We start from the raw sequence: 24,619 nt of genomic DNA, 5'->3' as shown, positions 1-24,619 counted from the left end.
ATTGAGCGATTGGAGGCCCTAGTTAAGGCAAGATTCTTTTGGCCCTGAATGGGGCCTGACATCGCCCACCATATTCGCACCTGCACCAGATGTATCCAGCGAAAGACTCTGCCTAAGCAAGCGGCTCATCTTGTCAGCATCACGAGTTCTGCACCCATGGAGCTTGTCTTTATGGACTTTCTGTCATTAGAGCCTGACCGCCGGGGTACTGCAAATATCTTGGTGGTCACTGACCATTTTACTCGTTATGCCCAGGCTTATCCCACCAAAGATCAAAAAGCTTCCACGGTTGCCAAGATCCTGTGGGAAAAGTTCTTCGTCCACTATGGGTTGCCCGCCAGATTACACTCAGATCAGGGACGGGATTTTGAAAGTCGGTTAATAAAAGAACTTTGTAAGATCATGGGGATAAAAAAATCACGCACCACCCCTTATCATCCCCAAGGGGATCCACTACCAGAACGATTCAACCGCACACTACTGAACATGCTGGGAACTCTGGAGCCTCTGCAGAAAAAATACTGGAGCCAGCACGTGGAGCATTTGGTACATGCATATAACTGCACTCGACACAATGCAACTGGGTTCACACCATACATGTTAATGTTCAGTCGAGAGGCCCGGTTGCCGATCAGTCTCTGTTTTGGAGTGTCTTCAGATGGGGCACTCCCAAAACCATACTTGGGGTATGTGACTCGCTTAAGAGATCAACTGAAAAAGGCTTATCGAATAGCGACGCAAGCAGCTGGTCACCAGAATCAAAAGAATAAAACCCGATATGATCAGCGAGTGAGGCAACAGGAGATTCGGGTTGGTGACCGAGTTTTGGCCCGAAATCTCGGACTACAGGGGAAACACAAAATTGCAGATCGTTGGGAGTCACACCCGTACATTATAGAGAAGAAACTTGGGGATCTACCAGTGTATCGTATACGTCCTGAGGGCAGTCGCGGCCCCACCAAAACTCTTCACCGGAATCATCTGTTACCTATAGGACAAGTATTGTTTCCCTGTGAGGATATTTCCACAGATTCTGAGACTCCCGGCCCTGCAAGTCAGACGCGGTCCCAACGAAGGAAATATACCTTTCCTCTGCAAACACCCAGCTCCTCAGAGAGTGAGGATGAAATAGAGTTTGGTGAACATCCAGTTGGGAATGCCCCAACCCTAATGGATCCTTTTGTTGTCACGCAAAGAGATGGTGAAGGGGAAGAACCCACACTGAGCACTCCCGAGGCCTCACTGTCCCAAGCTGTGGAGACCCCCCAAGAACATGATGAGGAAGGCTCAGTGCAGGCAGAGAACCCTGTACCCCAAACAGCCACTTCAAACCTAGATGCACTCGAATTTGTGCCTCAAGGTCCCATCATCTTGCCTCCATGTCCAGTGGTGTCATCTCAGCCAACACCCGACAGCCAGCCTAGACGTTCCTCTAGGGAAGGGAAGCCCAGGTGTGTGCTGACGTATGATCGTTTAGGGGAACCCAGTGACCTACAGATTTCTGGGGTGCCACGGGGGGCGAGCTGCCTCATGGGAAACCTGTTCCACACCTCGGGGGCCTGCGGGATGGATGATGGGAATGCTTCTGATGAATGGGGGCCCCTTGGTCTCCTGCTGGGGATCCATGGCTTAAAGTTGCCTACCTTGATGGGGACATCAAGGATTATTTCTTTTGGGGGGGGGGAGAGTGTAACCCCTTTGGGGTTTAGAGAGCATGGCCCCTTTAAATCTTTTTCCCAGGCGGGAGGGGGAGAGTAAGAAAAAAGGAGGGAAACTCCAGGGGGCAAGGGTGGAGCTCCAGGGAGAGAGGGAGAGGCAGCACGGCTGGCCCTGGAGAAGGGAGCAGGAGAACCTGCCTGAGGCCTGAGGAGGACAGGCCCGATCGGGGACAGCCCAGGACAGGAGCCAGGAGCAGCCCTGTGCCAGGGAAGAATCGCCCGAGAAGGACAGGCCAGAGCTGGACCCAGTATCACGGCTGCCCAGAGCTGCGTGGGGCTGTGAGTACTGGGGCTTGTGACTCTGCATTGGGAACAAGGAGGGAGGCTGCTAGCTAGTTAAGTGGGGAGATGGTTGCTCTGTGGGACTTTGCACAGAGCGGCAGAAGAGGGCACCGGAGGGGTTTGCTGGGGAGAGTTCACTGGCGCCGAAGACGACCAGGAGCACCCAAGACTCACCACCGGACTGGAACTTTGCTCAGGCCTCCTGAACTCTGTGTGCAGACACATTGGTCAGTGTCTGCCCTTCCAGACTGTGCTATCACTGGGCCCATGGGGTTTTGGTTTGAATGCAGCCCTGTTTTACTGCTCCCCCTATATTTCCCCTTGTTGTTTTTCTCCTCTCAGTCCTCTGTAAAAAATATCTCCCTTGTTATATCCATTCTACTTTTCCTGTTTGGTGGGTGTGTTCACTCTGCGGGGTTTGGAACAGGTGCCCCTGGGGTGGAGGGGATTTCTCCTGCTGCATTCCTGCATGCGCTGTCTCTTGGCCAGAGCTGCCTGCAGAGCAGACTCCATCTTGGCCACGAGGGCACTAAAGTTACACCAGTGACACTGCACCAGCCCTTCCAAACCAAGCCACCTCCTTTCACACTGCCTGCACCTCTGAAGGACCCCTGCTCCCCTCACGCCTGGCTCCCCCTCAATCTGGAGTTTGACAGCCCCACATGCTGTGCAATGGAGTGCTAAACTGTATTATATGGCTCAGCCACTAGGTGGTGATGTGTGTAAAATACAGTAATTCCTCACTTAACGTTGTCGTTATGGTCCTGAAAAATGCGACTTTAAGCAAAACAATGTTAAGCGAATCCAATTTCCCCATAAGAATTAATGTAAATAGGGGGGGTCAGGTTCCAGGGGAAAAAAATTTCGCCAGACAAAAGGCATTATATACATTTTAAACAATTTTAAACAAGCAATTTAATACAGGTATTAAACAGGCTGGCAGCCCCCCATCAGCTCCCCTACTCCCCCCAGCGCCTCCCATGCGCCGGCGGCCCCCAGGGATCAGCGCCTTTCCCGTACTCCCCCAGCATCATGCCAGTGGCAATCAGCTGTCTTGTGGTGCACAGCCTCCCCCCTTCCTCCCTCCCAGTGGTTTCCCCAGAAATTGAAATTAGGGAGGGTGTTCAAATTTATGGGGGGATGTCAGAGCCGATGAGATATAAAAAAGAGATATGTTTTGTTAGGCTAATGCAAATTTAACATAAGGATAATACAAGTTATACCAAAACATATAACAGGTCTAGATTTCTAATATTATATAATTTTTTTTAAAAATGTATTTAATTTAAATTGACTTTTGAAAAGTAAGCCATCATGGGATAAGGGGAAAGTCCTCTCATGGATCAATATCAGCTTAAAAGGTGGGAAACAAAGGGTAGGAATAAATTATCAGTTTTTCAGAATAGAGAGAGATAAATAGTGGTATCCCTAAGGGGCTGGTACTGGAACCAGTACTGTTCAACATATTCATAAATGATCTAGAAAAATAAGTAAACAGTGAGGTGGCACAGCTCAAACAGCCACTGCCAGAGCCAAAATTTCAATCAGCCTTACTGGGCAAGGGTGAGCCCTTCAGATGTTGGATGGCTGGGGATTACCACCGGTATCCCACAGCCAGAATGCCCTGCACTCTGCCACACAGCCCGCCTTGTTAACAATTCACTAGTGGGGAAACTAGAACATGTAGTGAGGAAGTGATGGGCTGAGACCATGGGGTGAGTCTGGTGGAGGCAGGAGTTGAACCCAGGTCTCCAGTCCTACACTTGAATGACTAGATTATATTTACCTGTCATGGGGAATCCTGTCATGGAAGCTGGAAGAAAGCAAAGAAATGAGGTAAGTCTCTGTCTCCATGGCTGGTCACCATGGGGATCTCCAAACATTGACTGATGTAAGACGTGGCCTGAGTGAGCTCTCCCCTCACATCTCTTGATGCACTGAGAGAAAACACTCAGCTGCATGTTGTATTTCAGTGACCTATCTACTGCCTCTCAGAGAGGTGGATTGACCCTCCTGCCCCTCCTGTGTAGATGCATCGGTCGCATCTACACAGAAGTGCTGTAGCTGCAGAGCTGCCACCGTGCCACTGTAATCTTTCCAGTGCAGAAGAGCCCTAAGTAGCTAGCAAAACACAAGACCTGGTGAGCGAAGTCAGAACCAGTGACACTGCACCAGCCCTTCCAAACCAAGCCACCTCCTTTCACACTGCCTGCACCTCTGAAGGACCCCCACATCCTGCTCCCCTCAGGCCTGGCTCCCACCCAACCTGGAGTTTGACAGCCCCACATGCTGTCTAATGGAGTGCTAAGCTGTAGTATACTGCTCAGCCACTAGGTGGCGATGTGTGTAAAATACTGTAATTCCTCACTTAATGTTGTCGTTATGGTCCTGAAAAATGCGACTTTAAGCAAAACAATGTTAAAAAAATCCAATTTCCCCATAAGAATTAATGTAAATATGGGGGATTAAGTTCCAGGGAAAAAAAATTGCCAGACAAAAGGCATTATATACTTTTTAAACAAGTTTAAACAAGCAATTTAATACAGGTATTAAACAGGCTGGCAGCCCCCCCCATCAGCTCTCCTGCCCCCCCCCAGTGCCTCCCGCCTGCCGGTGGCCCCAAGGAATCAGTGTCTTCCCCCTACTCCCCCCGCCTCCTGTCCGTGGCATTCAGCTGTCTTGCGGTGCACAGCCTCCCCGCTTCCTCCCTCCCTCTCAGTGGTTTCCCCAGAAAGTGAAATAGGGGGGGTATTCGAATTTACAGGGGGGGTGTCAGAGCTGGTGAGATATAGAAAAGAGAGATGAATAAAGTAAAATGTTTTGTTACGATAATGCAAATTTAACAGAAGGATAATACAAGTTATACCAAAACATATAAAAGGTCTGGATTTCTAACAAAATAAAATTTTAAAAAAATGTATTTAATTTAAATTGACTTTTGAAAATTAAGCCATCATGGGATAAGGGGAAAGTCCTCTCATGGATCTGGTTAAAATGTGGGAAACAAAGGGTAGGAATAAATTATCAGTTTTTCAGAATGGAGAGAAATAAATAGTGGTATCCCTGAGGGGTTGGTACTGGGACCAGTACTGTTCAACATACTCATAAATGATCTAGAAAAATGGGTAAACAGTGAGGTGGCAAAATTTGCAGATGATATAAAACTACTCAAGATAGTTAAGGATGGAAGAATCCCATTCACTGTTACAGACTATGGACCGAATGGCTAGGAAGCAATTCTGCAGAAAAGGACCTAGGAGTTCCAGTGGACAAGAAGCTGGATATGAGTCAACAGTGTGCCCTTGTTGTCAAGAAAGCTAACAGCATTTTGGGCTGTATAATTAGGGGCATTGCCTGCAGATCGAGGGACGTGGTCATTCCCCTCCATTCGACATTGGTGAGGCCTCATCTGGAGTACTGTGTGCAGTTTTGGGCCCCACACTACAAGAAGGATGTGGAAAAATTGGAAAGAGTCCAGCAGAGGGCAACAAGAATGATTAAGGGGCTGGAGCACATGACTTATGAGGAGAGGCTGAGGGAACTGGGATTGTTTAGTCTGCAAAAGAGAAGAATGAGGGGGGATTTGATAGCTGCTTTCAACTACCTGAAAGGGGGTTCCAAAGAGGATGGATCTAGACTGTTCTCAATGGTACCAGATGACAAAACAAGGAGTAATGGTCTCAAGTTGCAGAGCAGGAGGTTTAGGTTGGATATTAGGAAAAACTTTTTCACTAGGAGGGTGGTGAAGCACTGGAATGAGTTACCTAGGGCGGTGGTGGAATCTCCTTCCTTAGAGGTTTTTAAGGTCAGGCTTGACAAAGCCCTGGCTGGGATGGTTTCGTTGGTGATTGCTCCTGCTTTGAGCAGGGGGTTGGACTAGATACCTCCTGAGAACCCTTCCAACCCTGACATTCTATGATTCTAAGTCCCAGGCAGACTGCAAAAAGTTACAAAGGGAACTCACAAAACTGAGTAACTGGGCAACAAAATGGCAGATGAAATTCAATGTTGATAAATGCAAAGTAATGCACATTGGAAAACAATCTCAACTATACATACTGTGACAGACCCAGGCCAGTGGGCTACAGGAGTCTGGTAGAGGACAAATATACTGGTCACTGGATGAGTAGTTTTCTGTTCCCTAGGTGACCAGAGCAGGGGCTGCACTAGAGTAATCAGGAACCTGCTAGAACCAATTAAGGCAGCCAAGCTGATTGCCATGTGAATGGCTTGCCAACTACAGAACCAGTTTCTCCTCCCTTGGTTTTCACACCTCTACTGCTAGAATAGGGCCTCATCCTCCCTGATTGAACTAACCTCGTTATCTCTAGCTTGCTTCTTGCTTGCATATATATACCTGCCCCTGGAAATTTCCACTACTTGCATCCGAAGAAGTAGGTATTCACCCACGAAAGCTCATGCTGCAAAACGTCTGTTAGTCTATAAGGTGCCACAGGATTCTTTGCTGCCTAGGCTGATTAGAACACCTGCAGCCAATCAAGGCAGGCTAATCAGGGCGCCTGGGTTTAAAAAGGAGCTCACTCCAGTCAGGGAGGGGGGAGCCAGTGTGTGTGAGGAGCTGGGAGCAAGAGGTGCAAGGAGCTGAGAGTGAGAGGGTGTGCTGCTGGAGGACTGAGGAGTACAAGCACTATCAGACACCAGGAGGAAGGTCCTGTGGTGAGGATAAAGAAGGTGTTGGAGGAGGCCATGGGGAAGTAGCCCAGGGAGCTGTAGCTGTCATGCAGCTGTTACAGGAGGCACTAAAGACAGCTGCAATCCACAGGACCCTGGGCTGGGACCCGGAGTAGAGGGCGGGCCCGGGTTCCCCCCAAACCTCCCAACTCCTGATCAGACACAGGAGAAGTTGACCCACACTGTGGGGAAGATCACTGAGGTGAGCAAATCTGCCAAATAAGCGAAGGGCCCACCAAAATAGAGGAGGAACTTTGTCACAATACAAAATGATGGAGTCTGACTTAGCTATTAAACACTCAAGAAAGATCTTGGAATCATTGTGGATATTTTTCTGAAAACATCCACTCAATGTGCAGTGGCAGTCAAAAAAGCAAAGGAAATGTTGGGAATCATTAAGAAAGGGATAGATAATAAGACAGAAAATATCATATTGCCTGTATATAAATCCATGGTATGTGCACACCTTGAATACAGTGTGCAGATCTGGTCACCCCATCCCCCAAAAAAATAGTGGAATTGGAAAAGGTACAGAGATGGACAACTAAAATTATTAGGGGTATGAAACAGGAGGAGAGATTAAAATGACTGGGAATTTTCAGCTTAGAAGAGAGATGAGTAAGGGGGGATATGATAGAAGTCTATAAAATCTTGACTGCTGTAAAGAAAGTGATTAAGGACATGTTATTTAATCCTTAACATAACACAAGAATTAGCAGTCACCCAATAAAATTAATAGGCAGCAGCTTTTAAAAAAACAAGAGGAACAAGAGGAAAAACAACATACAGTCAACCCGTGGAATTTTTTGCCAGGGGATGCTGTGAAGACCAAAACTAGAACAGGATTTTAAAAAGAACTAGATAAATTCCTGGAGAATAGGTCCATCAGTGGCTATTAGCCAGGATGGGGAGGGATATAACACCATGCTCTGAGTGTCCCTATCCAAACCCCTAATCATTTTAGTTGTCCTTTTCTGAACCTTTTCTAGTGCCAGTATATCTTTTTTTGAGGTGAGGAGACCATATCTGTAAGCAGTATTCGAGATGTGGGCGTACCATGGATTTATATAAAGGCAATAATATATTCTCAGTCTTATTCTCTATCCCCTTTTTAATGATTCCTAACATCCTGTTTGCTTTTTTGACCGCCTCTGCACACTGCGTGGCCATCTTCAGAGAACTATCCACGATGACGCCAAAATCGTGTTCCTGACTCGCTGTAGCTAAATTAGCCCCCATCATATTGTATGTATAGTTGGGGTTATTTTTTCCAATGTGCATTACTTTACCTTTATCCACATTCAATTTCATTTTCATTTTGTTGCCCAATCATTTAGTTTTGTGAGATCTTTTTCAAGTTCTTCATTGTCTGCTTTGGTTTTAACTATCGGAAGCTCATGAGGTGAATCTCTTGGTCGCCACTCCTTACCACCATCAAACCAAAATGAGTTACCAAAATCTGCCTGGTGCAGAGGTTTAATGGAACTTTGGGGGCCAGGATACGTAAATTCGTGAATGAACACTCCAATGATTGGGATCTAGTGTTGCAGCAGTTGCTTTTTGCCTACAGGGCTGTACCACATCTCAGTTTAGGGTTCTCACCATTCAAGCTTGTGTATGGCCACGAGGTTAAGGGGCCATTAAAGGTGGTGAAGCAGCAATGGGAGGGGTTTACGCCTTCTCCAGAAACTAACATTCTAGACTTTGTAAGCAACCAACAAAGCACCCTCCAACACTCTTTAGCCCTTGCTAAAGAAAACCTAAAGGATGCTCAGGAGGAGCAAAAGGCCTGTTATGATAGACATACTAGACAGCGTTCCTTCAAAGTAGGGGACCAGGTTATGGTCTTAAAGGCGCTACAGGCCCATAAGATGGAAGCGTCATGGAAAGGGCCATTCACGGTCCAAGAGCGCCTAGGAGCAGTCAACTATTTCATAACATTCCCCACCTCAACCCTAAAGCCTAAAGTGTACCATGTTAATTCTCTAAAGCCCTTTTATTCCAGGTTTGTCAGTTTACAGCCCAGGGAGGAGATGACGCTGAGTGGCCTGAAGGTGTCTACTATGAAGGAAAAAGTGACGGTGGCGTGGAAGAGGTGAACCTCTCAGCGACCCTTGGACGTCTGCAGCGACAGCAGATCAAGGAGCTGTGCACTCGCTTCGCCCCTTTATTCTCAGCCTCCCCAGCACAGACAGAATGGGCATACCACTCCATTGACACAGGTAATGCTCACCCAATTAGAACCCCACCCTACCGGGTGTCTCCTCATGCCCAAGTTTCTATAGAATGGGAGATCCAAAACATGCTACAGATGGGTATCATCCGCTCCTCTACCAGTGCATGGGCTTCTCCAGTGGTTCTAGTTCCCAAACCAGATGGGGAAATACGCTTTTGCGTGGACTACCGTAAGCTAAATGCTGTAACTCGTCCCGACAACTATCCAATGCCACGCACCGATGAGCTATTGGAGAAATTGGGATGTGCCCAGTTCATCTCTACATTGGACTTAACCAAGGGGTACTGGCAAGTACCGCTAGATGAACCCGCCAAAGAAAAGTCAGCCTTCATCACCCATGGAGGGGTGTATGAATTTAATGTGCTTCCTTTCGGACTGTGAAATGCACCCGTCACCTTCCAAAGGCTGGTAGATGGTCTACTAGCAGGATTGGGAGAATAAGCAGTTGCCTACCTCGATGATGTGGCCACTTTTTCTGATTCATGGCCCAAACACCTAGAACACCTGGAAAAGGTCTTTGAGTGCATCAGGCAGGCAGGACTAACTGTTAAGGCCAAAAAGTGTCAAATAGGACAAAACAGAGTGACTTACCTTGAACACCAGGTGGGTCAAGGAACGATAACTCCCCTACAGGCCAAGGTCGATGCTATCCAAAAGTGGCCTGTCCCAAGGTCAAAGAAACAGGTGCAATCGTTCTTAGGCTTGGCCGGGTATACAAGGTGATTTGTACCACACTACAGCCCAATCGCTGCCCCACTAACTGACCTAATCAAAAAGACCCAGCCGAATGCAGTTAAGTGGACTGATGAGTGTCAGAAAGCCTTTACCCAGCTTAAGGCGACGCTCATGTCTGACCCTGTGCTAAGGGCCCCGGACTTTGACAAACCCTTCCTAGTAACCACCGATGCATCTGAGCGTGGTGTGGGAGCAGTTTTAATGCAGGAAAGACCGGATCAAAACTTCCATCCTGTCGTGTTTCTCAGCAAGAAACTGTCTGAGAGCGAAAGCCACTGGTCCATCAATGAAAAAGAATGCTACGCCATTGTGTATGCCCTGGAAAAGCTACGCCCATACGTTTGGGGACGGCGCTTCCAGCTCCAAACCGACCATGCTGCACTAAAGTGGCTTCATACTGCCAAGGGAAACAACAAAAAACTTCTCCGATGGAGTTTAGCTCTCCAGGATTTTGATTTTAAAATTCAACACATTTCAGGAGCTTCTAACAAAGTAGCTGATGCACTCTCTCGTGAAAGTTTCCCAGAATCAAATGGTTAAAAAGTGTTCTTGAAATGTGAAAAATCTTGTAGTTTACATAATTAGTAGTATATGTAATGGTGCATGTGTTTTATTAATCTGTTTATTTTAAAGTTCTAGGAGAAAATAACCGCCAGTGTGGTTCCACCACTGTCTGCGATTTGGGGGGGCGTGTCATAAACAGATAGTTAAGGGTTAACAAGCTCAGTGAACCTGGCAAACACCTGACCAGAGGACCAATCAGGGGACAATATACTTTCAAACCTCGGTGGAGGGAAGCCTTTGTTTGGGTTCTTTGTTTTGGGGGTGGTTCTCTCTTGGGATTAAGAGGCCAGACGTATATCCAGGCTCTCCAAGCTTCCTGAAATATTCTCTTCTATTCAATATAGTGAGTATTAGAAAAGGAGGATTAGTCTTTTGATTGATTTCTGTATTTGCAAATGTGTGTTTGCTGGAACAATATTTTACCTCTTTGCTGTACTTGTACTTATGCTAGAGTCCCTCTAGTTTTTATAAGCTGTATACCCTGTAAGCATTTCCATCCTGATTTTACAGAGATAGTTTTTACTTTTTCTTTCTTTAATTAAAAGCTTTTCTTTTTAAGAACCTGTTTGATTTTTCCCTTGTTTGAGACCCCAAGGGATTAGTCTGATTCACCAGGGATACGTGGGGGGAAGAGGCCGGGGGGGAAGGTGAATCCCTCTTTGTTTTAGATTCAAGGAGTTTGAATCAGTGTGGAGCCTCTGAAGGCAACCCAGGGAGGGGAAAGTCAGGGAGGGGAAAGGAGGCGGGAATGGTTAATTTCTCCTTGTGTTAAGATCCAAGGACTTTGGATCTGTGTTCCCCAGGGAAAGTTTTGGGGGAACAGAAAGTGTACCAAAACACTATATTTTTGGTTGGTGGCAGCACTACCAGATCTCAACTAGGATTTAAGTTTAGAAGGACCCATGCAGGTCCCCATCTTTTGGACGCTAAAGTTCAAAGTGGGAAATAAACCTATGACAGTGTCATCTGCAAACTTTGCAACCTCACTGTTTACCCCTTTCTCCAGATCATTTATAAATAAATTGAATACGATTGGTCCTAGGACTGACCCTTGGGGAACACCACTAGTTACCCCGCTCCATTCTGAGAATTTACCATTCATTCCTATCCTTTGTCCCCTGTCTTTTAACCAGTTCTCAGTCCATGAAAGGACCTTCCCTTTTATCCCATGACAACTTAATTTACATAACAGCCTTTGGTGAGGGACCTTGTCAAAGGCTTTCTGGAAATCTAAGTACACTGCATCCACTGGATCCCCCTTGTCCACATGTTTGTTGACCCCTTCAAAGAACTCGAATAGATTAGTAAGACACGATTTCTCTTTACAGAAACCAGGTTGACTATTGCTCAACAGTTTATGTTTTTCTACGTGTCTGGCAATTTGATTCTTAACTATTGTTTCAACTATTTTGCCCGGTACCGTCGTTAGACTTACCGATCTGTAATTGCCGGGATCACCTCTAGAGCCCTTTTTTAAATATTGGCGTTACATTAGCTAACTTCCAGTCATTGGGTACAGAAGCTGATTTAAAGAACAGGTTACAAACCTTAAGCCTGGTCTACACTAGTCGTTTAAACCGGTTTTAGGAGCGTAAAACCGATTTAACGCCACACCCGTCCACACTGAGAGGCCCTTTATATCGGTATAAAGGGCTCTTTAAACCGGTTTCTGTACTCCTTCCTAACGAGAGGAGTAGCGCTAGTATCAGAATTACCATATCGGATTAGGGTTAGTGTGGCCGCAGATCGACGGTATTGGCCTCCGGGCGGTATCCCACAGTGCACCACTGACCGCTCTGGACAGCAATCTGAACTCGGATGCAGTGGCCAGGTAGACAGGAAAAGACCCGCGAACTTTTGAATATTTCCTGTTTGCCTAGCGTGGAGCTCAGATCAGCACGTGTGGCGATGCAGTTAAAAATCAAAATAAAGAAAGAGCTCCCGCATGGACCATGCGGATGTGATCGCTGTAAGGGCAGGCAAATCTGTTCTATCAGCGCTCCGTTACAGAAGACGAAATTCAAAATCATTTTTAAAAAATCTCCAGACAGACGCCATAGCAGGGGCTCAGCGCACTGCTGCGTGACAAACGTAACGGAAAGCCCAAGAATCAAATGGACACTCATGGACTGGAGGACTCAAGCTATCCCACAGTTCCTGCAGTCTCCAAAAAGTATTTGCATTCTTGGCTGAGCTCCAAATGCTTCTAGGGTCAAACACAGTGTCCGCGGTGGGTCAGGGCATAGCTCGGCAATTTACGCACCCCCCCCCACCCCCAGAAGTGAAAGGGAAAACAATCCTCTCTTGACTCTTTAACATGTCACCCTATCTTTACTGAATGCTGCAGATAGACCCGATGCTGCAGCACTCAACACCAACATCCTTGCTCCCCCCCGCCATGGGTGGCTGATGGTGCAATACGACTGGTATCCGTCCTCGTCATCAAACTATTGGCACATGGGGCAGTGCAAAAGGACTGGTAACCATGCAGACTAGCATCGGTGAGGTCTATCAAGGGTGCCTGGCCCTAATTTTTCATCGTAGATGGTACAGTATGGCTGATAACCATCGTCGTCATAGCAACAGGGGGCTGAGCTCTGTCAGCCCCCACCCTTCATGTGTAAAAAAAAGATTCAATTGCCCCTGGACTAGCAGAGGGATGCTGGGCTCCTCTGCTCCACACTCCTTACTGTCCTGTCTGGACTATCATAGCAGCTGGAGGCTGCCTTCCACACATTTCTCACTAACAAGTCAGTGTGTCTTATTCCTGCATTCTTTATTACTTCATCACACAAGTGGGGGGACAATGCTACAGTAGCCCAGGAAGGCTGGGGGAAGAACGGAATCAACAGGTGGGGTTGTTGCAGGAGCACCCCCTGTGAATAGCATACAGCTCATAATTTCTGCAGGATCTGACACAGAGCAGCTGTGCTCTCTGATACAGTGGTTCTCTAGTACACTTGCCCATATTCTAGGCAGGACTGATTCTATTTTTAGATACCAAAAAGGAGGGATTGACTCTGGGAGTCATTCCCAATTTTGGCTTTTGCGCCCCTGGCTAAGAGCAGCCAGGGGCACTTATGACAGCAGCAAATGGTGCAAAACGACTGGTAGCCATGCTCATCTTTTTACCAATTTATGGATTGGTAGATGGTACAGTATGGCTGGTAACCATCTCTGCTGTCATGCAAAAGCAAAAGCATGCTGCTGTGTAGCGCTGCTGAATCGCCTCTGTCAGCGGCATCTAGTACACATACGGTGACACAAAAGGCAAAACAGGCTCCATGATTGCCATGCTATGGCATCTGCCAGGGCAATCCAGGGCAAAAAGGCGCGAAATGCTTGTCTGCCGTTGCTTTCCCAGAGGAAGGAGTGACTGACGACATTTACCCAGAACCACCCGCGACAATGATTTTTGCCCCATCAGGCACTGGGATCTCAACCCGGAAATTCCAAGGGGCGGGGGAGGCTGCGGGGAACTATGGGATAGCTACGGAATAGCTACCCACAGTGCAACGCTCCAGAAGTCGATGCTAGCCTCGGACCGTGGAAGCACACCACCGATTTAATGTGTTTAGTGTGGCCGGGCGCACTCGATTTTATATAATCTGTTTTACAAAACCGGTTTATGCAAATTCGGAATAGTCACGTAGTGTAGACGTACCCTTAGTTAATAGTTCTGCAACTTAACATTTGAGTTCTGTCAGAACTCTTGGGTGAATGCCATCTGGTCCCAGTGACTTGTTAATGTTGAGTTTATCAATTAATTCCAAAACCTCCTCTAATGACATTTCAATCTGTGACAGTTCCTCAGATATGTCCCCTACAAAAGCCGGCTCAGGTTTGGGAATCTCCCTAACATCCTCAGCCGTGAAGTCTGAAGCAAATAATCCATTTAGATTCTCCACAATGACTTTATCATCTTGAAGTGCTCCTTTTGTATCTCGAACATCAAGGGCCCCACTGGTTGTTTAGCAGGCTTCCTGCTTCTGATTTACTTAAAAACCATTTTGTTATTAGCTTTGAAGTTTTTGGCTAGTCGTTCTTCAAACTCCTCTTTGGCTTTTCTTATTACACCCTTGCACTTACTTTGGCAGTCTTTATGCTCCTTTCTATGCCTCGCTAGGATTTGACTTCCAATTTTTAAAGGAAGTCTTTTTATCTCTCACTGCTTCTTTTACACGGTTGTTAAGCCACGGTGGCTCCTTTTTAGTTCTTTTACTGTGTTTCTTAATTTGGGGTATACACTGAAGTTGGGCCTCTATTATGGTGTCTATAATAAGTGCCAATGCAGCTTGCAGGGATTTCACTTTAGTCACTGTACCTTTTAACTTTTGTTTAACTAACCCCCTCATTTTTGCATAGTTCCCCCTTATGAAATTAAATGCCACAGTGCCATCTCAACTGCTGTTGAGATGTTCTTCCCACCACAGGGATGTTGAATGCTATTGTATTATGGTCACTATTTCCAAGCGGTCCTGCTATAGTTACCTCTTGGACCAGCTCCTGACCTCCACTCAGTATTAAATCTAGTGTTGCCTCTCCCCTTGTGGGTTCCCATACCAGCTGCTCCATGAAGCAGTCATTAAAAGTATTGAGAAATTTTATCTCTGCATTTCATCCTGAAGTGAAATGTCCCCAGTCAATATGGGGATAATTGAAATCCCCCACTATTAATAAGTTCTTAATTTTGATAGCCTCTCTAATTTCCCTTAGCATTTCATTATCACTATCACTGTCCTGGTCAGGTGGTCGATAATAGATCCCTAATGTTATACCCCATGCCAGAAGCTGTGCAGTTATTATTTGTAAATCATTCTACATTTGTAAGTTCAACTTACCCCAAGGATGCTGTGTTTGCTCCTCCTTCACCTGGAGAACTCTCTTGCGAAACTCCTCGTTAGCAGCCCCTGTTCGCAAAAAAAACCAAAAAAACAAGCTCAAATGGAGTGTGTACATAAGCCATACTAAAGAGAAACCCACAGTAACCGTCTCCAGTTTGCGAGGGACCCCATGGAGCCAGTCTCCAGGAACAGATAAACACATGGAAGTTAAGTCCATTAATGACTATTAGCCAGGATGGGTAAGGAATGGAGTCCCTAGCCTCTGTCAGAGGGTGGAGATGGATGGCAGGAGAGGGGGCCATTTGGGGATTGGCTCTGCTTTGAGCAGGGGGTTGGACTAGATGATCTCTTGAGGTCCCTTCCAACCCTAATATTCTTTGAGTCTATTACCTGTTAGATTCACTCTCTCTGGGACACTTGGCATTGGCCATTATCAATAGACAGGATACTGGGCTGGATGGACATTTGGTTTGACCCAGTATGTTCTGAGCTAAATGAACCCAAAGTTATGGAGACAGATATGAGTCAAGGAAGCCAGCAGAGTATCAGAAACCTGAAAAAAATCTCTGACTGGATGAGCTCAGGCGTTTGGTGACAAGCTGAGGTGGTTCAAAAGTTTTGGATTTTTTTTTAAGCAGAGTTTTTTTATTGTTTCTTTAAACAATCAAACAAAGCAAGCAGCAAATATTTCGCCACACACTTCTGAAACCCCAAACCATGTACAGGTTTTGGCAGACTAATTTCAGCTTTTCATTAAAAAAACCACAACAAATTTTGAAGGAAAGCAGACATTGTCCGTGATTTTTTTCTGCTTTTTAAAAACTCCTAGTTTTCAAACCAAAAAACCTTTTGATGGAAAATATTTGTCCAACCCTTTTAATGAGCTTTAGTGCCTTTTAGCATTAGCTGATGCTGAGAACCAGTGATACCTTGTCAAGAAGTTTTCTCAAAACTGGGTTTGTGCCAAGATGTGGAAGGTTTATTTTTCCCAGGGCCGCCCGTAGGGGTGGGGAGGGAGCAAGTGGAGCAATTTGCCCCAGACCCAGCAGGGGCCCCCATGAGAATATAGTATTGCCATTTTGTTTTTAGAAAGGGGCCCCCGAAATTGCTTTGCCCCAGGCCCCCTGAATCCTCTGGGTGGCCCTGCCTGCGCCAACCGAACTATAAACCGGTATTTCAATGAAGATCAGAAATGCCAATATATAGAGCTTTCCGGTTGGTGAAGTGCTGGAAAAAACAGCTTTTACTGTATTTTGGATTACAAATACTTGCACTGTAAAAATGGTGAAAGAAATAGTATTTTGCAATTCACCTCATACTGCAGTGCAATCTCTTTATTGTGAAAGTGCAATTTACAAATGTAGAATTTTTTTTGTTACATAATTGCACTCAAAAAAAACCCAACCAATGGAAAACTTAGAGCCTACACATCCTCTCAGTCTTGCTTCTTGTTCAGCCAATCGCTCAGACAAACCAGTTTGTTTACATTTACGGGAGATAATGCTGCCTGCTTCTTATTTGCAGTGTCACCCGAAAGTGAGAAGAGGCGTTTGCATGGCACTTTTGTAGGTGGCATTGCAAGGTATTTATGTGTCATGCTAAACATTCCCAGGCTCCTTCATGCTTTGGCGACCATTCCAGACGACATACTAACATATTCATGATGCTCGTCAAAAAAGCAAGGTGTTAATGTAATTAGTGACTGAAATTCTTAGGGGAGAATTGTGCATCTCCTGCTATGTATTTTACCTGCATTCTGCCATACCTTTCGTGTTACAGTAGTCTGGGATGATGACTCAGCAAATGTTGCTCATTTTAAGAACACCTTCATTTCAGTTTTGACAAAATGCAAAGAAGGTACCTGTGACGCTCTGTACCTCGGGGGAGCACCCCCATGCTCATCCTTATAAAAGGATGGTGTGGTTTCCAATGTAAAGTTTGTCATGCTGGGTGTCTTTGCAAGGCTCATGATGCACCGAGGATTGTTCTTATAGTGATGTTATAGTAATTGTTGTTGCAGTAATGTTATAGGTTATAATTTCATGTATATAGTTAAGAGCCTGAAAATGTATCCTCATGGCTTAAAATAAGCACAGGCAAAAACTCTCTAAGAGCAGAGGGGCAGTTCACACCTCATCAAGGCATGCATGGGACACACCCAGCCCAGCCTCACAGGAACAAAGGACACTGGCCTAATCAGCAACAAAAGGATGTGTTGGACTCTCGAATGAGTCACCCACCTTTCTTTGGTTAGTTTGGGACTGCGATAAGGTAATGCTCACCTGACTCTGAAGGCGGGGGTGGGGACAAAGCCAAGAGGGAAGAAAGAACATGATAAAAAGGAGAGATGTTTGCCATCCTCTTCTTCTCTCTTCCAGCTACATCCACATACACCACCACCAGCAAGTGACTGAAACGCTGATCAAAGGGGAGAGCCTGGCTGAAGAGCAACCAGCCAGCCTGTGGTGAGAAGCATCTAAGTTTGTAAGGGAATTGAAAATGTCCAGATCAGCTTAGAATGGGTTTTTCTTTTACTTCATTTGACCAAATCTGACTTGTTTTGCTTTGACTTATAATCACTTAAAATCTATCTTTATGGTTAATAAATTGGTTTGTTTATTCTACCTGAAGCAGTGCGTTTGGTTTGAAGCGTGTCAGAGATTCCCCTTGGGATAACAAGCCTGGTACATATCAATTTCTTTGTTAAATTGACACACTCATATAAGGTCTCAGTGTCCAGCGGGCATAACTGGACACTGCAAAATGGAGGTTCCTAGGATAGTGTCTGGGACCGGAGATATTGGCTAGTGTCATTCGGTTGCACAATCCAAGGAGCAGCTTACATGACAGAGGCTGTGCAGTTATTATTTGTAAATCATTCTACATTTGTAAGTTCAACTTTCCAGATAAAGAGCTGGCACTGCAGTACTTGCATAAGGTGAATTGAAAATACTATTTCTTGTGTTTCTTTTTTACAGTGCAAATATTTGTAATAAAAAATAAATATAAAGTGAGCACTGTACACTTTGTATTCTGAATTGTATTTGAAAGCAATGTATTTCAAAATGTAGAAAACATCCCAAAAATTGAAATAAATTGTATTCTATTATTGTGTAAAGGGGCGATTACGTGTGCAATTAATCATGAACAATTTTTATCTCACAATTAATCACAATTTTTTTTAATAACTTGACAGCCCTACTCCCCACCACTACCATGCAGCCACCTGTGGGGTGGAACAGAGTAGACGAGAGACAGAGCACAGAAACTCATGGGCTCTGTAATAAAAAATTTAATAATAATTGGAGATATACCAATCTCCTAGAACTGAAAGGAACCTTGAAAGGTCATTGAGTCCAGCCCCCTGCTTTCACTAGCAGAACCAATTTTTGCCACAGATCTCTACGTGGCCCCCTCAAGGACTGAATTCACAACCCTGGGTTTAGCAGGCCAATGCTCAAACTACTGAGCTATCCCTCCCCCCAAAGGGGAATAGAGTGTAGAAGAGGAAGTGAGGAAGAACCTGTCTCTAGTCACAGCAGTTGGGCATATTACAGGTTCAGGGGTAATTAGCTGAGATGTAGATCACCCGGAGTGACGGGGAAAAGAATCCCACACTTCATAATGGGATCCCTCAGTGGCTGCAGGATCCATTCAATGCCAAATCCCACAAATGGGATCTCCGGTTACCCAGCACCCCATTGTGCTGTAGTGGGGCAGAGGGATCAGAGCGATCAGTGATAGGGAGGGTCTCTCACATACTGATCCCTGCAGCACAGATCCTAAGTACTGTGCTGAGGCACTGCGGCCAGCACTGACTGTGAGGGGAGATCACCCCCAAAAGAGCCCCCATCCTGCTCCCTGCAGCACAGGCCTGTACAACTGCATGGGAGAAATGGGGTCAGAACTGACACCATGAGAAGAGTGACACTTACTGTGACCCCGAACCAGCTCCCTGCAGTACACACCCTTAGCACCATACTGGGGTGCTCCCCAGGTCCCATTCTGCCACAGAGGAGTCTGCCCACAGATAACTAGATGCCAACTGCAGAGGGCACAGGGATGCCTAGAGTTATATGGCAATCCCCTGGGTGAGATATATGCACAATAGCTCAACAAACGTGGCATGTGAGGTATCTACCAAGAGCCAGCAGCCCGCTGGTTGACCTAATGGGAACAAGATGTTTGTATCGGACATAGTTGATGAGAGATGTAAAATGTAGAATATGATGCTCAGAGGTGTTGAAGTGAAGCTTATCACCTGCGCCATGGCAATCCCTTCGGCTGAGCCAATCAGCACAAAGAACAAAGCCCAGCCGTGGAGACAGGCTATATTCACTGTCTGGGCCCAGTCGGGGCCTGAGAATTTGCAAAGACAAAGGCCAGGCTCTAGTCAGCGTGGTATGATTTTATGGGCCATGGAACCATTTCTTTCCAACCCGTCTCCTTGCTACCCCTTGAATCGCTACACCCTGTGAAATCACTTGTCCTTGGTGTGAATATGAAGGAATCTAGGGCTGTGTGTTGATCGGGGCAGAGATGGGAGGTGCAACGGGTCACCGTGAGACCTTGTTCCTTTGGGAGCAGAAGATCTGTGACTGCTGTGAATGGTCAGCGAGACAGGGACTGGATGCTACAAAGGGACTCTCGGTGGGCCGAAGGGTGAATATTGCCAATCTGGAGAGAGGTCACCCTTCACCCCACAAGGCCTTGTGTGGCCTGTGGCCAAGGGAGTCAGGGAGCTGACCCCCAGCAAGCACAGACAAGGCTTCCTCATTGGAGGGGCCCATGGCACCGCACTAGGGCCAGCACAACTGCAAAGGGAGAAAGCCCCCTACTGACTCACCCCTACCTGCACCATGGTCCGCCTTTGGGGACAGCACTGACATCAAGAGGAAAGTGTGAGCGTCCTCTACTGAGCCCCGACACCGCTCCCTTCAGCACAGGGCAATTAGGGTCTGCACAGACTGAGAGGAGAGGGCTCTCTACGGGACCCGCCAAATTGCTCTCTGAAGCATAGGCCCCAAGCACCGTGCTGGCGTCAGTACTGGCTGTGAGAGGACAACGCCCCGTAATGTGCTTCCCAGCCTGCTCCCTGAAACAGGCAGGGTGGTAGATGAAGGTTACCTGAGCACACAACACCGGCATCTTCTCCATGGTTACAGTTGTTGTCTCCCCAAGGCCGAGCCCTGCAACTGGAGAGGGCAACTTCTGTCCCTGTGCAGGTGACATCATCCAGCCAGATAGGGTCAGATCCTCGCCCAAATCGAGCCCCTCCTGGGGCTGATAACGCCGTCCCACAGTCCAGCTGCCTGCACACGACTCCAGCATCAATTATGTCCCAGTCGTCATCACACACGGTTCCCCACACCTGGTCGTACAGCACCTCGACTCTCCCAGCACAGCGACTCGAACCATTCACCAGTTGTAGATGAGCCACTTCTGAGATGCCTGAGTCTGCAAACACCCAAGGGAATAAACACTCAGGGATGGTGCTTGTTCCGTATAGTTTGCTCTGGCTGCCATTCAGTCCCAGTGTGGCAGACTGGTTGGTTCAGGTAGGCTGGGAATGGGACACTGCGGGGTTCCTCTCTGGAGGTCACCAGTTCTGATCCAGCCCCAGGTATGGGGGAATAGCTGACTCGTGGGATGGAGAATGGGACACAGGGTCTTTCTCTCCAGGGGATGCTGGCTCCGGTACAGTCTGTGCGAGGGGGATGACCTGATGCAGTACATTGGGGGAAGGAGACCTGGGGCTGCTTCCCCGGAGGGCACCATTTCCCGTTTCGATCCAGCTCAGCCCAGTGACTGGTGTGGGGGAAACAGGCACTTGGGCATTCACGTCTGGGGCCCTGGGTCCAAGCTGGTAGTGAGTGGAAGTCACAGCCATTGCAGCTCTCTGATGCCCAAAATGTGAAATGATCTGCTGGGGGTTATCCCCCTCCATGACAGGACAGGTGGGTGCAGGCCAGGCCAGCCCTCAGTCTAAGCGGCTCCCAGCCGTGGGGCAAATGGGAAAAACTGGTCAGGAGACTGAACTGCCCTTTGCCCCTGCCTGGGCTCCCTCCCCGTCTGCACCCCGATGACCCTGCCTGACCAGAGCCAACAGCAGCAGCCTCACGGGGCTGTAGTTCTGCTTCCCAAAGACTCCCCTGGGGCTGACTCAGCTCCTCTATATTCCACAGTGTCCAGACAGACAGGGCCACTCATATGCTGAACTGAGCACCCTCCTGTGGTGACGTCACAATGGCAGCCCATCTCCTGGTACCCCACCCCCACCTCTCACAGGCCCAGGTAGCATCACGGCCCCCAGTGTCAGTACACAGCACCTCCATTTGCCCTGTGCAGGGGTGGGGCCACTCACCAGCCACAGCCAGAGCTGAGATGATACAAGTCTAACAATAACTAAAGACAAAATATCTGTTGGGGCAGATCCTATCCCAGGGTAAATTTGGGGTCACCTCAGACTGACACAGCTCAAACAGCCACTGCCAGAGCCAAAATTTCAATCAGCCTTACTAGGCAAGGGTGAGTCCTTTGGATCTTGGATGGCTGGGGATTTCCAACGGCATCCAACAGCCAGAATGCCCTGCACTCTGCCACACAGCCCGCCTTGTTAACAAATCACTGGTGGGGAAACTAGGACACGTAGTGAGGAAGTGATGGGCTGAGACCATGGGGTGAGTCTGGTGGAGGCAGGATTTGAACATAGGTCTCCAGTCCTAAATTTTAATGACTAGATTAAATAATCTTAATTTATCCCTACCTCACCCCAATTTATGAGAGAGCTGCACCCTGCAGCATGCACCCCACACATACAGACAGACTCCACACCCTTTGCCTATGTTTGTATTTACTTGTCATGGGGAATCCTGTCATGGAAGCTGAAAGAAAGGAAAGAGATGAGGTAAGTGTCTGTCTCTATGGCTGGACACCTTGGGAATCTCCAAACATTGGCTGACGTAAGCCGTGGCATGAGTGAGCTCTCACCTGACATCTCTTGATGCACTGAGAGAAAAGACTCAGCTGCATATTGTATTTCAGTGACCTATCTACTGCCTTTCAAGGAGGTGGACTGACCCTCCTGCCTCTCCTGTCAGCGTCAGTCACATCTACACAGAAGTGCTGTAGCTGCAGAGCTGCCACTGTGCCACTGTAATGTTTCCAGTACAGAAGAGCCCTAAGTAGCCGGGAAAACACAAGTCCTGGTGGGCGACGTCAGAACCAGTGTAACCCCTTTGGGGTTTAGAGAGCATGGCCCCTTTAAATCTTTTTCCCAGGCGGGAGGGGGAGAGTAAGAAAAAAGGAGGGAAACTCCAGGGGGCAAGGGTGGAGCTCCAGGGAGAGAGGGAGAGGCAGCACGGCTGGCCCTGGAGAAGGGAGCAGGAGAACCTGCCTGAGGCCTGAGGAGGACAGGCCCGATCGGGGACAGCCCAGGACAGGAGCCAGGAGCTGCCCTGTGCCAGGGAAGAATCGCCCGAGAAGGACAGGCCAGAGCTGGACCCAGTATCACGGCTGCCCAGAGCTGCGTGGGGCTGTGAGTACTGGGACTTGTGACTCTGCACTGGGAACAAGGAGGGAGGCTGCTAGCTAGTTAAGTGGGGAGGTGGTCGCTCTGTGGGGCTTTGCACAGAGCGGCAGAAGAGGGCACCGGAGGGGTTTGCTGGGGAGAGTTCACTGGCGCCGAAGACGACCAGGAGCACCCAAGACTCACCACCGGACTGGAACTTTGCTCAGGCCTCCTGAACTCTGTGTGCAGATACATTGCTCAGTGTCTGCCATTCCAGACTGTGTTATCACTGGGCCCGTGGGGTTTTGGTTTGAATGCAGCCCTGTTTCACTGCTCCCCCTATATTTCCCCTTGTTGTTTTTCTCCTCTCAGTCCTCTGTAAATAAATATCTCCCTTTGTTATATCCATTCTACTTTTCCTGTTGATTTTGTGTGTTCACTCTGGGGGGGTTGGAACAGGTGCCCCTGGGGTGGAGGGGATTTCTCCTGCTGCATTCCTGCACGTGCTGTCTCTTGGCCAGAGCTGCCTGCAGAGCAGACTCCATCTTGGCCACGAGGGTGCTAAAGTTACACTTGGTGGCCCGTACGGGGAATTTGCAGTACACACACATATACCCACACCCCTGTGTTGTGCACCCTGGGCTCTTCTTCACAGAGCAAAGAAACTCCTGAATGACTTTCATCTCAGTAAAAAAAAAAATGGAGAGAGGATTATTAGAAGACCTGTGCCGAGGGGCACGAATCCCAGTAACCAAAGCTGTGCTGGTGGCAGGGTTCCCAGAAGAGATGGAACCAAATGAAATTGAGGAAAGCCTAGATGCAGCTGAAATACTGGGGAGGGTAAAGGTCCACACCCGTATTTACAACCGCAAAGTGCAGGGCATGGTAGCAGTATGTACTCACTCAAAGGAAGCAGATCTTGATAAAGTGCCCAAAGAGGTGAAAGTAGAAGGTATCCCCTGGACAATTCTCGGGGCAGAGCAGTCCCCTCCTAGTGTGCCTGTGTCACTTGAGGTAGATTCTTTAGCGCAGAAATTGCAAGCTCTGATGGTAGAGGAGAAGCGGACAAGAGAAGAATTAATTTTAGCATTAGGAGGGGCTCCAACACCTGCAGCACCCAGCCTGGTGGGATGGGCCAAAGAGCTGGGAAATGCTCTCAAAGATGCATTGAAGCCGGTATATGAAAGTGCACCATACAAGTGGCTACGTTCATTCTCAGGGGTGTCACCTGTACCCTCAGGGGAGGATTATTATGACACCTGGAGGGATTTTACGGTGCTACTTGTCCAAGAGTGGGAATGCTCTGATACTGAGAAGCGGAAACGTGTGCTTGAGAGTCTGAAGGGACCGGCCATGCGAATTATCCAAGCCCTGAAAGACTCACAACCAACTGCCACAGTGCAAGACTATTTAACCACTCTTGAGAGTATCTACGGTGCTACTGATAGCAGTGAAGACCTGTATTATCGTTTCCGCCATACCTATCAGGAGCCCCACGAACAATTGTCTGATTTCATCAGGAGACTAGAGGATTTGCTACAGCAGGTAGTGCGGAAGGCGGGCATCCCCACCAAGTGCATTGATTTCGCTAGGTTGGACCAAATCCTCCGGGGCACCCGACAAGATGGGTTGATGTTGTGGCGACTGCAGCTGAGGGAGCGGGCCCAAACCCACCCCCATTCCACAAGCTCATTCGAGAGATACGTGAGGAGGAGGAGCGATTGTTGCAAGTGGATGCAGTGGTGCAGCCGAAGATGGCAGGGAGTCACACCATCACAGTGCTTGGAGAGATGGAAGATGCCCCATCAGTGGCAGCAGCACTGAGAGATTTGACCCGAGAAGTGGCCATGATGAAGGCTCAGGGACATACTGTGCCATCCTCAAGAGGGGAGAGTAGCAGGAGGGGTGATGGCCAGCGAGAAGGTTGCTGTTATAACTGTGAAAGAGATGGTCACTATGCCTTGGACTGTCAAAATAAGACAGATCATGCAAGGGTATCTCAGAGATTGCAGCAGACCATTAGGAGGCTTCAGGGAAA

General features: G+C 47.7%; 1 protein-coding gene across 1 annotated transcript in view; it reads right to left on the bottom strand.

Annotated features, from left to right (window-relative positions):
- Positions 1-24,619, bottom strand: part of LOC123350254 (deleted in malignant brain tumors 1 protein-like) — a 72,784-nt gene that overhangs the window by 43,181 nt on the left and 4,984 nt on the right. The window contains exons 2-4 of the mRNA XM_044988744.1: positions 20,199-20,528; positions 15,069-15,137; positions 3,787-3,813 (exon numbers count right to left, since the gene is read on the bottom strand). Of these exons, the coding sequence (XP_044844679.1) occupies positions 3,787-3,813; positions 15,069-15,137; positions 20,199-20,528 (426 nt within the window). The remainder of the gene's footprint in view (positions 1-3,786; positions 3,814-15,068; positions 15,138-20,198; positions 20,529-24,619) is intronic.

Source organism: Mauremys mutica, chromosome 15, assembly GCF_020497125.1.
Source record: "Mauremys mutica isolate MM-2020 ecotype Southern chromosome 15, ASM2049712v1, whole genome shotgun sequence".
Classification (NCBI taxonomy): Eukaryota; Metazoa; Chordata; order Testudines; family Geoemydidae; genus Mauremys; species Mauremys mutica.
This window is presented reverse-complemented; position numbering and strand designations above follow the sequence as displayed.